The sequence below is a fragment of the Choloepus didactylus genome, chromosome 15, assembly GCF_015220235.1.
Source record: "Choloepus didactylus isolate mChoDid1 chromosome 15, mChoDid1.pri, whole genome shotgun sequence".
Taxonomy (NCBI): domain Eukaryota; kingdom Metazoa; phylum Chordata; class Mammalia; order Pilosa; family Megalonychidae; genus Choloepus; species Choloepus didactylus.
In genome coordinates this window covers 11,150,593-11,166,433 of record NC_051321.1, presented here as the reverse complement: position 1 = coordinate 11,166,433, position 15,841 = coordinate 11,150,593, and the positions used below count along the sequence as shown (strand labels likewise).

Genomic DNA, 15,841 nt, shown 5'->3' with positions numbered 1-15,841 from the left:
GAGACACCGGGCTAGGTTCTGGGGATAGAGTGGCAGGTAAAACATCCAGTGTGCCTGCCCTCAGGGAACAGAGGGGCGACATAAACCAGTAGGTCCAGGATGCAGGAGCAGGTAGTGGCGAGAAAAGTCTATGGAGAAAGTAAAGCCAGGTGGTGGTGGGGACAGAGGTTGTTGGTGGGGGGTCAGCAGGTCCTGGTGATGGGAGGGAGTGAGCCCGGTAGCCCTCTGGGGGGAACAACCACAAGGAGGCAGGTGTTGTGGCCAAGAGAGCAGCGGAAAAGTGGGAGAGGCTGGTGGTGGATCTGCTGTCCCCTCACTTCCTTCTGGAAGAGCTCAGTGACAGTTCCTTGCCATCAAACTGCTCACAGCCAAGAGAGAGAGAAAAAGAGAGAGAAACATATTAAAAATATTAAAATGCAACTTGAGCATCGGTTTCCCAGTTTTGACAATGTTTCAATGGTGATATAAGATATTATCATTGGGGGAGGCTGGGTGAAGGGTAGACAGAAACTCTCTGTGCTATTTTTACAAAACTACTCATGACTCATAAACCGTTTCCAAATAATTATTTCAAAAATGTATCCACTTAAAAAAAAATCCAGTGCAGTATATGCCAAGATCAAGGTGGCAAAGGGCTCTGGGGGCCTGACACTGTATCTTGCAAAATTGACCGTGGCCCTTACAGCCATACATTGTATCCAATTTCCTTCACTAGCTCAATCACCCAGCAAGAGCAAAGAGCGCCCGCCCATGAAGATAATCATTTCTTTGAAGATCAATGACCCCCTGGTCACGCGAGTTGGTAACGTACACCTGTCTTCCTGTTTTAAGAAGAGCATTGAGCAGCCATTCCCTCAGATTAAAGCAAAACAACCAAACCAAGCCCCCAGACAAATGACACACAGTGTTCAATGCTTCCTTATTAAAAATACCAGAAGAATACAAGGAAAGAAGGGAAAGAGGGCTGGGACAACTTGGAAGAAAATGAAAAAGGGCAGAAGCCTCCTAAAGAGAGGTGCTTGTCTTTGGGAAAGAGGCATGAGGGTTACAGAGGAGAGGAAGTAGCAGGCTTCTCAGACAGACCCGATGAGAATGCAGTTGCCCTGCCCAAGCTCAGAGAAGCCGAGGGAAGCCCTCAGGCTGCCCCTGGCTCCCAGGCAGCCCTCCACCTGCCCCTCTGCTGGAAGTCAGAGGCCTGCCCTAAGACGCTCCCTTGGGCCCACTCTCTCCCTGTCCCTTCTACCCAGAAAGAGACTTTTGTGTTAATGCCACATGTGTTATATCATGTGAGGCCCTGGGTTCATGACTTGCCAGGTCAGGAAATAATCCAGGTAAGCGCTGGTTAAGCCAGTTGTCCTCAGAACACATTGTAACCACAGGATGGTACTGTTTGGAATTACATAGAATTTGGAAAAAGGCATGTCCATCCTGGCTCCTGGCCAGCGCCACTTAGTTCCCAAGCTAACAAATTATCCTGGCTTTCCCCAGGGGTCCTTAACCTTTATGAAGTCTCCAATCTCTAGAAAAAAGAAAATGCACCTACCTGCCCACTGCACTTTGCACATACGTTGGGCCGTCCCAGGCCCCATGTAGGAAAAAACCCCCAGAAAGGCCTCATCCCCCAGGTGCTCCCATGCACAGACCTGAGGATGGGCTTCATCCTCAACTCCTGTGGGGAGGCTGAGAGCCCAAATCCTCCAGTTCCCAGGGCCGTGTCTGCAGCCAGGTCAGAGCAGGTGCGCTTTCCCTAACAGCATCTCTGCCTGCCCAGCTGCAGACACTCGAGGTTGCCTGCAGGGAGGGTGCCTGTGAGCCAGGGGAGAGCAGCCGGCTCAGAAGGAAGGGGTGAGGCATCAGCTGCCTGCGTGCCAAGGGCTGCACTGAGGGTTTTCTCTTGGATGCTGCCCACCCACCTCCTCCAGCCTTTGCCACGGCCCTGAAGAACCTCTACCTGAGTGAGGTGGAGATAAACGTGGACGATGTGCTGGGGGTGCTGGCTTCCACTCACATTCTCCAGTTCACCAACCTGTTTCAAAGGTAAGGACCGTGGATGCATGCAGGCCAGGGCTAGCCTCGGGAAAGGTTGGAGGGACAGGGAGGCTTTTAGAGTGGACCGTCGTTGAACGTGAAAACCTCCCCATGGACAAGTGTTACCTGGAGACATTAAACCTGGGAGGGACTGATGGAGACACTCAGTGTTTCCTGCTAGGTTCAAGCAGCCATGGAGACACAGCCTAGAAGGGTTGGGGATCAGAGGCTCCCAGCTTTTGTTAGACCTTCTGCAGAGTCAAAGGTCACCAGGGTGTGAGCTGCGGAGTCGGTGCTCAGCTACAAGAAGCCACCCCTTAGCCTCCACATGCCTCAGTGCTCTCTGCTGCATAATGGAGCTCCCGACACATGTCCTACCTACTTCACAGGATAGAGCTGGGGATCAGGTGATGTTGGCATGGAGGGCTTTGAGAAGGAGACTTCGTTGCAGGCACTGTCATCAGAGCTTTCACTTCCTGACAGTTCTAGAGGTAGCACAATAACTATACCCATTTTACAGGAGAAGAAATCGAGACTGAGAGAGGTAAGTAACTTGACCAAGGATTCACAGCCTCCAAGATTTGAACCTGCACCCTGAACCTGGTACTATTCTGCTCTGCACATGTCATTTGTTTATCTAGTCACTCAGAAATGACGCCTTGGGCTCCTACAGGATGCCAGGGAGACAGTGGGAATCCAGGTGGCAGATCCTTGGCCTCTGGAGCTTACTGTCCAAGAGTCTCCAAGACAGGAAATGAGTAAAGGAGGGTGGAGAGAAGGGTGGAGGAGTCCCACATGGAAAAGATTGGGTTATGTATAATTGCTTTCAAGTAAGATTGGTCTTATGATAACAAAGATCATTTCTTAGAACGCTTTTTTTTTTTTTTTTTTTTTTGGTATCCTGCAACATTCTTCCATTCCATTAATACTTAGGAAAGGGACAAGTGACCCAAATGGAAAAGCATTAGTAGGGTTCACTTCTCTAGAATATTTTGTCCTCTCTCTCGGGCTTGTCATGGCGACAGGGGTGGTACCTCCTAGATCTTAGATTTCCTAATTCCTGATGCGATTCACTACAGAGCGAGGGGGCTAGAGCTGGGATGGTCTGCCTGCTGGTTTAGCCTCCCCAGCCTCGGTCTCTTCAACTGAATGAAGGAAGGAAGGAATGAACATCCCAGCCACGCCGAGAGGGGAAATCTGCTGCTCTGGAGAGGGAGATGCAGGGTCTCTCCTGGGCACCTTACCGGTTTCGATTCACTTCCTGCAGTGTCCACTTGAGCCAGTGCCTCATTCCCTCCTGGCGCTCGCCCTGGGAAGCCGCACAGCAGGGACCCCGGGACCCAGGAGATGCGGGAGCTCAGAGGCAGAGAGGTTGTGTTGGCCAGGATCATCCTCAGAGGGGATGTTTTTGAAAAGGCCCCCTAGGCAGTGGGGAGCTGGAGGCAAGGCAGAAAGGCCAGAGAGCACTCAAGCCGGTCAGACCAGTAGAGCTGGGGAAGGCCGTGGGAACTGTCGGAGGTGGGGCCACGTGGTGCAGGGTGCTGGGTCCAACCAGGGAGTCTGGCCTTGTCCCTGAAGGTGATGGGGGACAAAGGTCTGGGTTCTCCCGAGATCCTCAATCCCTTTCATTGGGTGTCTCGCCCATCTTCAGCTCAGCATAGCCTTGGAACATCCAATAATTCCTAAAACCACAGCTTCTTTACTCCAGGCATTTCAGAGCAGCTGCTTCCTGGCAGGTTCTTCCTTTTCCTTCCTCCTACACCCTACTCCAAATCCAGTGACTCCTGCCCAGGCATGTCTGCAGGCAAAGCCAGCCCCAAAGGATACTGTACCCAGTAGAGCGGTGGGACCAGAACCTTCTGTACAGCCCCTTTTGCATGATGGGTTTCAACCGTGGCTGACCTGGCTCTTGCAGTGAGACTGTGAGCTCCATGAGGAGAGAGGCTCTGTGTGTTTTGCTCATGATGGCATTTCTGGAAGGACCTGTGTGTCCGGGGCTCATCCTAACCTCCCAGATGGCATAATGATCAATGTCCCCAACAATATCCATGGAGAACATGCAACAATGGATTTCCTAATGTTCTCTCTTGGTATGGACAAAGCCCTATCACCAAAACGCAACTCAGGAAAAGCTGCTCTTCATGGGTGTGGTGGTGGTCACAAATCCCCTGCTCTCTGCTGGGTTGACTTATTGAAATACATTTTAGAAAATATATAAGCGTTACAGGATATCCTTTAGGCCTTTCTCCATGAGCAATGTGCATCTCAACTGAGTTTGGATAATCCTTGAATGCTAATGAGTTCAAGATTGTGCTTCTATATGAAAGCCCAGGAGATATTTTTGGTGTCCTGTTCAATGAAGGAAACGTGCCTTAAGACAATATTACTAAAGGCATGTTCCTATCGACTAGGAGAGCTGAGCTGTCGAAACTCCCATGACCCACTTTCCACCTAGCACATCTGATAGCAATCAAAAGCGGGGCTAGAGGGGGTTCTCTGCCTGATATGCTCAAATGACCAATTCCTGAGACAAGAGAGAGAGAAAGTTTATTGCTAGGCATGAAGCAGGAGATCAGACCTGTTGGCCTAAAAATCTGTCTCCCAAAACTGCAGTAACTCTGATAGTTTTATAGTATCAAAAGAGGGGCAGGTTTTAGGATAACGAGCACAATGCTTGAGATGAAGAAGTTAGAGACGATCAAATCATAGAGAATGCACAGATTGATTACATGCTTAGTCATGTAAGAAAATGGCAGCCTTAATATGATGATGGGTGTGATTTTTAGTATTATAATGAAGTGTAGGACACCTATAGGTTAAAGTTTAAACTACTGTGCATGTCAGGCAGGTCAATTTTGGTTAGATCCAGCTTCATCTAGCAACATAGTTTAGGAATTGGGATGGATTAGTTCTGGGCTGACTCAAGTTCCTTCATTAATAAACATTAGGGGCTGTTTTTAGTGATCATAAGACTCTAAAGTTGAAAAACAGGATAAGGGGGGACAAGTGGGTCTAGTCACAAGGCTTTGAGAATCACAAGATAAAGGCCATACAGTTACACAATCATTATCAAAGATCAACACAGCTGGGCCACAGTTCAGCAACCTCAGGCATTTCCCTTTGGTCCTTTTACAATATACGAGACAATAAGAGAAGCATCTATAGAATCATAATTATTTGCAATTCTTATCTCTTGGTTACACATCCACCCCATGAGTCACCCCTTCCGCCCCAGCCTGCCTCCTTTCTTGTCTCCCTTCCCTCATTGCCCTGAAAACACAGCACCCTTGAAGTTCCTTCAGATCGCAACTCCCTCCTGCCTCGGGGCCTTTGCACATGCTGTTCCTCTGCCTGGAATGCAGTCCTCAGTCCCAGCCTGGCCAGCTCCTTGTCGCCGTCTTTCAGGTTTTAAACGTTATGTTTCTGTCCTCCTCCCAGGAGGTTAGAGTCTTCCTTTTGCAAAATCTTGTGGCACCTTGTTCTTGAACTTTTTAACCCTTAATTGTAATCGTGATTATCTATCTAAGGATTCGCTAGTCTCCCAGTCTTGTTCTTTCCCACCAAGGGCCTCCCAGGGTGCCTGGCACTGGGTAGATGCTCGATGAATAGATCCTTGCTGGTCAGTGAGCCAAGTCAGTGAGGCCTACCTTTTTGAATCCACTTGAGCACTCAAGGAAAAGAACTTCAGACCCACTTTAACCCCTCGGGGTGCCTCAAGAGTGCCCCAGACGAAGATTTCACCCAACAGGCCCAGCCCTAAAAATTAGTCTGAAGGCACCAGCTTAAAGGGTGCGTGTTTTTTTTTTGTTAAGTGAACACAATACAGGGGGTATAAATCACTTCAGGCAGGAGGATAACCAGGTGGCCATCTTGGCTAAAATTAAATCTCAGTGAGGCACCTGTAGGTGCTTTACCTTTGGACAGCATGGATTTGAGGCTACTTTGACTCCTGAAGGATTTGCTTTCAGTCTAGAGCTCTTTGCAATGGGCCTTGCTTGTCTTGCCTCTGGCCAAACGTCCACGTCCCCAACACGAGTGTCCCTTCTGTGCACCCCTCTGCCGCGGGCCTGGAGTTGAATGAAGCCCCCCGGGGTCACCCACCACTCTGAACGCAGCCTGGGGGCCTCCAGGAACGTCTGCTCTCTCCGCAGGTGTGTGCTGCTGATGATGAACAAGCTCACGCCGAGCACCATCAAGAACTTCTACCTGGCCGGCTGCAAGGTAAGCACACACCTTGTCAGCCACTCTCAAGAGCCCACTCTCTGTGATTTCACCCATCAGGCCTAGCTCCAAAAATCAACCCAAAGGCACCGACTTCAGGGTGCCAGTGTTTTATTTTGCTAAGTGAAAACGCTTTTTAAAAAAGACCATCCTTTTATTTTTAAAAGGATATTTTAACACCCCCAAAGTAGGAAGGCCTTAATGTTAGGGAGGAAGAAAAGCACAGCTTTTCTCATCACAAGAGCAGACAACCTGCTAGGACGTTCATCCGGGAGCCAGGTGACACCCTGACCCCTGGGCCCCCCTGGACCCACGTGTCAGTGTTGGGAATGGATGATGTAATACGACTCTCGCATTATACACAGGAGCAAACCGAGGCTGAGGGGAAGGCAGCCTGCCCAAGGCACAGATCGTGACTGTCAGGGCTGAGTCTAACTCCCAGGCCTCAGGCTCCCAGACGGCACCTGACCCTGGAGGGAAAAATACCCGCTTTATTGAAACATCGGGGTCCCATGCAATAAGCGTGTCACCGTGCTCTTGTAATCAAATCTGGGTGTCTTAAACCCTATTTTGTCAGGGACAAGTTCCATCCTCACCTTTACTCGACTGGTGTTTAGAAAGTCACTTCCTGGAGGCTTCTTTGCTTCGTCAGCCTTTCTCAGTGTCTCTGGCCCAGAAAGGACCCTAAGTCCCCGAGGATGTGGGGTATATTAAGAGCCTCTCAAAGTTGCTGCCCCACGGGAGCCCTTTCCATGTTCCCTGGCCTTTAATTTGTCTTGCCTTTAGTGTTTGTGCCCCGTAATACGCAGAGGATCCGAGCAGTTGTCCCGTGGGGCTTGCCCATGAGCCGTCCTTGCTTTAGCCCGGAGATTTCCATGTGCAAGCCCTGAGGTCAGAGTGCCGGCTTCGAATCCAGCCCTGCCAATTACTAGTGTGGCACCAGGCAAAGCACAGGAACCCTGGCCTCCGTTTCATCATCAGTAAAGCAGGGACGATAGTAAACGGACCCCAGAGAATTGTCCTAAGGATTGATTTCAATCCGCTGAGCCCAGAGCATCGAACATAGCAGGTGCTCACGAAATGCCACCTGCTGTGACTTAGGGGTTTCGTTATTTTTAATCATTTTGAAGGAAAGCTGGGGCCGTGGGGAAGCCCGAGGCTCCTCGAGAGATGCGTGTGTCTCCCGCCAGCAGAGGGGGCCAGAGCTCGTCAATTCCTCTTTCACTTGGGTTTTCTCGCCTCCGCAGTACAAGGAAGAGCAGCTCATCACCGCCTGCAAGGAGTGGCTAGAAATGAACTTGGTGCCTCTGATGGGGACGCAGCTCTACCTCCGCAATATCCCGCAGGAGCTGCTCCTCAAGGTGCTGAAGTCCCCCAGGTCAGAGCTGGTCCCGGGGAGGTGAGAGCGGGCCAGGGAGCTGCCCCCTAGGGTGGGCCTGGCTAGGGGCGTGAGTTGCCCCCAGGGGATGCTGCCCCACACCCCACTGGACCTGCTGTGCGTGGTGTCTCCCTGATCCCACAGCTCTGCAACCAGGCTCACCGGCCTGGAATGAGGGGGCCACTGGGCGTGGGGCTGGGGAGGGGGCTCCTTGGCACCCCTTCCTCCAGGAAAGCACCTTCAGGCACCTGCTGTCTCATTACCCACCTGGGTGAGAAAACCAAAAGCCTCATTGCCTAAGTAATTTTTTTAAAAAGCCTGATAATGCAGATACACATTGGGTTAATGACACTAGATTAAAATATTATATCAATGTTAAATGCACAGTGCAGTTATCAATTTCAGGCATTAACATTGATATAATATTTTAATCTAGTGCCATTAACCCAATATTGTCCTTTTATAGAATTTTTTTTTCCTCCAGTGCAGGATCTAATCTAGGATATTACATTTAGTTGCCACGTCTCTTTGGGACTCTTTTTAAAAGGTTCTTGATCCCATTGTCAATTTAGAGGGTAAAGTATGATATACAGATATTGTTTGTACAATTTGTGCAACTTTTCTGTAAGTTTGTGATTATTTTCAAATAAAAAACATTTTTAAAAACTAATAAAAACAAATGGAAAGTTTTGTCTAAATAATTTTACTTCCAGGGATTTAATCTGGGGAAATAATTCAAGATGAAGCTAAACATACATTGAGAGGTTAGCTAAGGTGTTGTAATTTAGAAAACAGGAAAAAGCATGTAAAAAGGAAAATAAAAACCCTCACTCTAAATCAGTTTATATCTCTAGCCCCACCTCCTCTCCTGAACAGATCTAGGTCCAAAGGCTCCGCTGCTTGCTTGACTTCTCTGACACATAAGGCCCCAAACCAACTCCTGGTGGCCCCTGCCCCTCACTGCCCCCTCCCCTGGGGCTCCTTGACCATCCGAGCAGCTACTGGAGCTACAATGATGAGTCATTCCAGACCCCACTCTAACCTCACCCCTAAATGTGCTCAGTTCTATTTCCAGATAGAGCCCTCTCTGCAGGCCTCTGTCCATGGGCACCAGCACCGCCCTAGGCCTGGCCCACGTCTCCCCTCATCCGACCACAGCAGGCACCCCGAAGTCAGGGTCTTGCCTCCACTCTCGACCCTCTTCCAGTCACATCTTTCGCCAAAGCACGTTTCCTTCTCATCACATCGGAATAAAATACAAAACTCCTGCCCTGGTCCAGGGGCTCTGCTGAGCTGGCCCCTTCATCTTGTGCCCCCCCCCAGCCCCCAGCAGCCACAGGGCCTCCCTAAGACTGAGCTCTCCCCCCACCCCAGGCCCTGGGTGCAGGCTCTTCCTTCCGCCAGAAGTGCCCGTCCTTCAGGGCCTTTTTGTCCTTGGAGTGCCTGGCCTCTTAGGTTATTTCCAATGTTTTAATATTATAAACAAAACCTTGGTGAACATCTCTCAATGTATATTTAGCTTCATCTTGAATTATTTCCCCAGATCAAATTCCTGGAAGTAAAATTACTAAGTCAAAAGAACTATTTGTTTTTATTAGTTTTTAAAAACATGTTTTTTATTTGAAAATAATTATAAACTTACAGGAAAGTTGCACAAATTATACAAAGAATATCTTTATACCATAATTTACCCTCATTCACCATTTTGTTCAATTTCTGCCCTGTTGGCTTTAACATTAGTGTTTCTATATATATATATATATATATATATATATATATATATACATATTTTTTAACCATTTGAGTGTAAATTGCATACATCATTATGTTCCTTTACCCCTAACTGCTTCCGTGTTTATTTCCTAAGGAAAAAAAGAATATTCTTTTATAAACCACAGTGCAGTTATCAATTTCAGGCATTTAACATTGATATAATAGTTTAATCTAGTGCCATTAACCCAATACTGTCCTTTTATAGATTTGTTTTTCCTCCAGTGCAGGAGCCAATCTAGGATCATATTACATTTAGCTGCCATGTCTCTTTGGGACTTTCTTTAAAAGGTTCTTGATCCCATTGTTAAGTTACCAAGACTACTCCTTTTGGGTAAATTTCAAAAGTGAAAATTAAATTCCAGTAAAAATTTTAGTGGGATATTCTAAAATCACTGTTTACTTGTGTTTGTGTGTTGGAAAGTATTCTGATTGTGCAAATTAGATCTAGAAAGAGTTACTCTGCTGTTGACTCAGATTTACTTAGTAGCTCAGAATCCCTTCACATGCACAGAGAAATGAGATTGGTAGGATGGATTTCCAATGTCTGTAAAGACTCAGAAACCCCGGGCCCAGGAGCAGCCCCAGGGCAGTGGTGGATGCTTCCTGGCATCCTGCACTGCTCCCCCCACCCCCCCACCCCCGCCTCCCCTCACATGTGCACGCTCCGCCCTCCAACAAAGGTTACGCAATTGTGGAAGAAAAGACAAACACGGCATCCCTGAGACCTGTCCCTCCCTTGGAAAGACTGAGCTGTTCCACCCTGGTAGCACTTAACTGAGAAAGGGAAAAAAAGTCTGACCACAACCAGAATGTTGGTGAAGGGGAAGCCATACCAAGCATGTGCTGGGCAGGAAAAGAGGTCAAGGCCATTACGTGTCAGTGTCTAGACTCACACGTTTGGGAAGACATGACTGATGGGCAAACTGGGTCCTGGTCCCCTGGCTCCTGCCCAGGAGCTGTCTGTACAGACTGTCCTGGCTCACAAGTGACTAAGGTGAGCTCGCATCCTCCCAGGTGAGCTTTCCTTGTCCCATCTTCCCAGTGGCCACCCTGCTTTAAGGTCAGAAGTGGAAGGGGGCTGCAGAGAGAACAAGGGAGGGGCTGTGTGCTGTGAAATAGTTAGAGATTCATCCAGGCTGGGGTTCCTGGTCTTGGTGCATTTGCTGAGTTTCGGGCTGCTGGCACGGTGGACCACACCTGATTGGGAAGGAGCCTTTGGTGAGTTAGCTTTCAACGAGCACTCTTTGGTGTGTGCCGAGCTAGTATACTCCCTTGGAACTCCCCACAACCCCGTGTGGTAGGTACAATTACTACCCCCTTCCACAGATGGCATCACTGAAGGGCATTTAAGAGACGTGCCCGTGCCCCACTGGAAGGCAAGGTTGGCTTCTGCTGGGTCAATCTTGATGCAAAGTCCATGCCCTTGGCCTTGAAGCTGCACCACCTCGTCATTCACTGTGAAGGCTGGAACTTCGCAGCCTCGGGAAGAACATGGGAAGACCTGGGCTGTCCTAAGAAGGAACAGCATGGTGTGTGTGGAAACGCCAAACCCAGGGTCGGGGATGGAGCGTCCTTTGCCCCCCACCCTGGCCGTGGACTGCAGGCCCATCTCCCCCACTGGTGTTTGGGTCTCCAGACCTTTTTGCAACAACGTCCATTTCTCAGCAGATGCTTCAACTTCTAGGCCATTCAGCCTTCTCCTTCCAACGACCCTTCAACCTCCTTTTCCCTGGAGTTTTGCACTCTATTTTGTAAACAGCCTGAGTAAAATACACATGGTTTTCCTGACCTCCTGGGCTTTCTGGTTTTAATTTGGTTGCCTGGGCCTTTGGTTTTTAGCTAATTTTCTTCTTAGAGGTCACCATCATATTATCCTGCTCTTCTAACTCTCAGTCATTATGAAGCCCTCATCCCAAGTTCTGCTCTTCTGGAAGCCAAGGTCCTTGCAGGCATAGGAGGATGGAGGACCACCAGCACAGAGGGGACACACGCCTCTGTGTTGCCGGTTCTGCCTGGGTCCCTGTCCTGACATACCAGGAGCCTCGCCATCTCAGGACTCCCCTAAAGAAAACCACCCCGGACGCCCTGTACAGCGCTGTCCCACAGCGTTCCCTCCAGGGAGGGACGCCAGTTCCCAATCGCTTCTGGAACACCAATGGTCATGCATCTCAGACATGCTAATTCCTGAAGCTTGTGCCTCTCTGGCTAATAACCGTGGCCACCAATTTCTGAGCACTGACCGCGCACAGTCTGCAGAGTGTGGTGTCCAGTAGGCGGGGGCACGGCCACCTGTGCTTCCACCTGGGGAAATGGAGATTGCAGGAAAGGAAGGGACTCCCCTGAGGTCCCTCCAGGCAGCAAGAGAGCTGGAGCTTGAAGCCAGGTCTGAGTGGCCTCAGAGCCTGCAGCTTTGCCAAACCACAGCTGTGCTCTGCACAAGGCCTTCTGTTTTTCAGGATCAATAAAGATATTGATGATTTTTATCATAAAAAATTTTACAAAGGTAGGAAGATAATACAAAACACAATTGTACCTGCCTCCCAAAGTGAATAAATAGTAACATTTGTTACCCGTCCTAATACAAAATAAAACATTACCACTAAAACTGAAGTCACCTGTCTTCTACCTGTCCTATTCTCCCCCCCTCTTTCCCTCCATCCCTCCCTTTCTCCTTCCCCAAAGACAACCAAACCATGGCTATCAACTGGTATGGATCCAGTCCACATGACTCTTGCTACACACATGTGCATCTGTAAATGATGGGTATACCATTTTGTGAGGTTTAAACTCCCGTAAGTGTTCATATGTGATTGTAACATTCGCAAGTTGTTTCATTCACTAGCATCATGCTTTGTTTTCTCTCCACGTAGATACTTTACATATCCAGCTAGCATCTTTATTTTTGTAGTTGCACAGGGTTCCATTGAATGAATAAACAACAATTTTTTTTCATTCCTCTCCTAATGGCTTTTGTTTACTTTGTTCTGTTTGGGGGTTTGTGGGTTTTTTTTGTTTTTTTTCCCCCCTGTTTTTTTGTTGTTTTCTGTAATGACAAACAGTGTGCAATGAGCAACCTTGTTCATACCTTCTTGTTCACACAAGGCACAGCTTTCTCTATTCCTTTTTGCTTTCTTTGTTAAAGAGGACTTTTATTATTTATATGATATTCATTAAAAAGAAATAGAGCACAACAGTGTCTTGTTAACAAGGCATTTTTTTCTCCTAAAAACATCAGCATGTATTGCACTTGCAGTGGCTGCACAGCAGGCTCCAGGAAACACACTAGCCTTTCACTTCCGTTGGAGGGAAGGTTTGGTTGTTTCTGCGAGTTCTGCCTTTCTGAGGTAAATGAAAATGTGTCAAACGTGTTTGAGTTTCCTCTGCGTGGTTATTCACTGTGGAAACCAATGCTTTAGGGTGTTGATCCTTGGCCTAAAGGCAGTGGCTTTTACTTGAACAATTGACTTCATAATTAAAGGAAAACCTTGATTCTGATTCACGGAGCTCCCAGTTGCTCTGCAAAGCTGCTGCTGATGCTCTTTGATAAGATTCTCAAAGAACTTTCTGCACTCAAGGACCTCAAGCATGGGGTCTGCACTGGAGGTCACGGAGCTCCCTCAGCTCCACCGGAGCCTTAGCTGAGTTCTTGGGGGACATCACACCACGGGCTCTGCGAAGAGCCGCCCCTCCTGCCTGACCGCCATTGCCCAGCCAGTGGCAAACTTGGTCCTATCTGGCCGGGGTCAACGCCCATGCCTGTGTGGGTGACCTAAAAGCCAGATAAGAGGAAAGAGACAGTTCTACTCTGTCCCAAATAGGGTGAGAGGTGGGCAGGTGACATTTCCGTTGCCCTTTAGAGTCACGGTTTAGCTTGGGTTTTACCCAACATGACCACTAAATGTGACCTGCAATGTCCTTTAATTTCTCTGGGTCCCAAGCTACCTACAGGTTCAGAGGTGATGTTGCCTCATTCCTAAATTCACTTTTAACTTTTTGTTTTCATATAAATGGTGTGGATTAAGCATTTGCTATTCCTAAAATTTTTCTGAATTTTTTTTTGGCCAGGTTGTTTACCTTCAGTGAATTTCATCTGCTGAAAACAATACTTTTTTGGGTCTACTTGCAACTAAACTACCAAGTTCAGACATTTCCTACCTATGAAACTATGCTGACATTTTTTAGCAGGTAATATAACTTAATGTTGATTGATGAAACACATGTAGGTTTTTTTTTTTGCTTATTATATGATGTGGGATGGGGACTCATCAGTGATACAGTTTTCATAGCATCATTCAGTATGAATAGAATGCAGTTGTCTTTATGGGGCTAAGATTATGGGATAACTTTAAACAACTAGATTACTTAGAAAAGTAAATAACACGTGGGTGGTGTAATGTGAGATAATCATGCGCTTCCAAAAACTTTTTCTGGATCCAAGAATAAGCATGATGCAAAAGGTACTCCTTTTATCCAGGAAAATTACTGTACTACACTGACCTTAAATTACTTAATGCTTAAAATGTACTTGAGTCAGGCCAGGTCATTTTCTTTCATATTTCACTAGATAGAATATAAAATTCTGGGTTTTCTGGACAAATGGGGGGAAAACCTTTGAATGTACCAAGGTTTCATAGAATTTATCCAGTTTCTAATACTCCCTAAATTTATAAATTCCAAAACTTATCTCAACATTTAAGTGAAAAATAACAATTACATTAATAATAATGGACCCCAGTTAAACATGCTTACTCAGTACAGTAACTAATGAACATTTTCCACATATTATCTCATTGAATGTGCATAATACTGAGGAGCTGGTTTTATTATTCCCATTTTACAGATGAGGAAACTGAGGTAGAGATGAACTACCTTGCCAGAGATCACATAGGTGGTAAGGGATGAGCCTGATTTGTACCTAGATCTGCCAAAGCCCATTCCTAGAATGTCAGACAGGATTCTTCTCTTGTGCCCACTTTTGTTAGTTAGTTTGGTACTAGCTCCCTGGGCACAGTGTTAAGAAAGATTCTGAGGTTGACTTTAGGTTCATCATTGTTGTTATTGACCAAGATAAATTGCCATACAGTTCATCTCCTCCTCCCCATGTCTGCCTCTACTCATGAGTGTTTTCCTTCTGTTCAATCAATAACGCTCCAATTATCAATGTCTGCTAAGGCAGTGTGGGAGGGAGGGAAAGGTGGAAGTGAGCATTTATGGACTTCATTTTATGCCTCCTAGCCTCTTTAAAAACTGCAAAATACACTTTCATCACCCAAGCTGGCTGTGGACTGTGGTGACCCTATGGCCAACTGCAGGCCCAGTGGGCCCTCAAAGGATCTGGCCTAGATAGGAAGTAACTGGTGGCATTTTACCTTCACTCTCAGGTTTATATCTTTGTTCCCAGATCGGCAGGAATGGGGGCTTCTGAGAATGTTAGGGATTGTTGAAGAAAGTGAAGAAGCTCCATTCTTTCTGCACATGTGAGTTTAGCAGATAAACTTTCCCAATTTCAACATATTATTTATCAGCAGGTTGACCTCTATTTAAGCCAGGGTTCACGTGCATTGTTTGAAGCATTTAATCCATTTCTGGAAGAGCTGGGTACCATGTTAACTAAAGACCCATTTTTTTCTTGTCTTGTTATTTGGGGAAGGCAGTATTCAGTGCTGGAATTATATGTACTTTGCTTGGTTTCTATATAATTTGCTGTGACCCCAAATGTTTTGAATTTCTCCCCCCTCCCCCACCTCCTTTCTCTCTCTTTTAATAGCCCATGAGACACTTTTTCCAATGAGTCACACACACCAGGAGAAATTGCTATTTGGCTCCAGGTTAATGCTGACATTGAAAACATCTCAGTACCAGAGATAGGAAATGAGCTAGAATGTGGGTGATTCATTGGGACTGCGTCTTAACTTGAAAGAAGCAAGTAGGAATGAGAGAGTTAAAGTGCGTGGCCTCCTGCATTGAGTGGAGCTGCAGCGGCCATCCATAGCCCCCCTGAGCTGGGGGCTCAAAGGCGGCCATTTCTCACCATTACGCCTTTCCCTTCCCTCTTGAATCTGCATAGATTCAACTTTGACCCCCAAACCTCACCCTCCACATGGCATTTCCCCAGGCCACCTGAATCTACCTGCTTTTCCCTGCTAGAAAGCACTTGCTTGTTTCTAAATCATCTCACTGCCCTGACTTCAAGCTACCGTGACAATATCTTCTAACAGGGCCCCCTGTCCTCCGGCTGCAATGCAGAAGTGACTCTTGCTAGCTCATGCATCTGGCCTGTATCCCTTCCCCTCCTGCTCCCTCTTTCCTCTCTTTGCCCCCTCCCCTCTTTCCAAAGAGTTTTACCTTGGACTGGGAGAAGAGATGGGAAAGCACGGACTATGATGCTCGCACTCAGCCCTATCTCAGAGATGCCTTCCCTGACTAAGGCCCCCATCTCCA

General features: G+C 47.4%; 1 protein-coding gene across 1 annotated transcript in view; it reads left to right on the top strand.

Moving 5' to 3' along the window:
- Positions 1 to 15,841, top strand: part of BTBD16 (BTB domain containing 16) — a 60,983-nt gene that overhangs the window by 15,163 nt on the left and 29,979 nt on the right. The window contains exons 5-9 of the mRNA XM_037804974.1: positions 716 to 802; positions 1,923 to 2,037; positions 6,180 to 6,249; positions 7,497 to 7,627; positions 13,466 to 13,585. Coding sequence (XP_037660902.1) covers positions 716 to 802; positions 1,923 to 2,037; positions 6,180 to 6,249; positions 7,497 to 7,627; positions 13,466 to 13,585 — 523 coding nt within the window. The remainder of the gene's footprint in view (positions 1 to 715; positions 803 to 1,922; positions 2,038 to 6,179; positions 6,250 to 7,496; positions 7,628 to 13,465; positions 13,586 to 15,841) is intronic.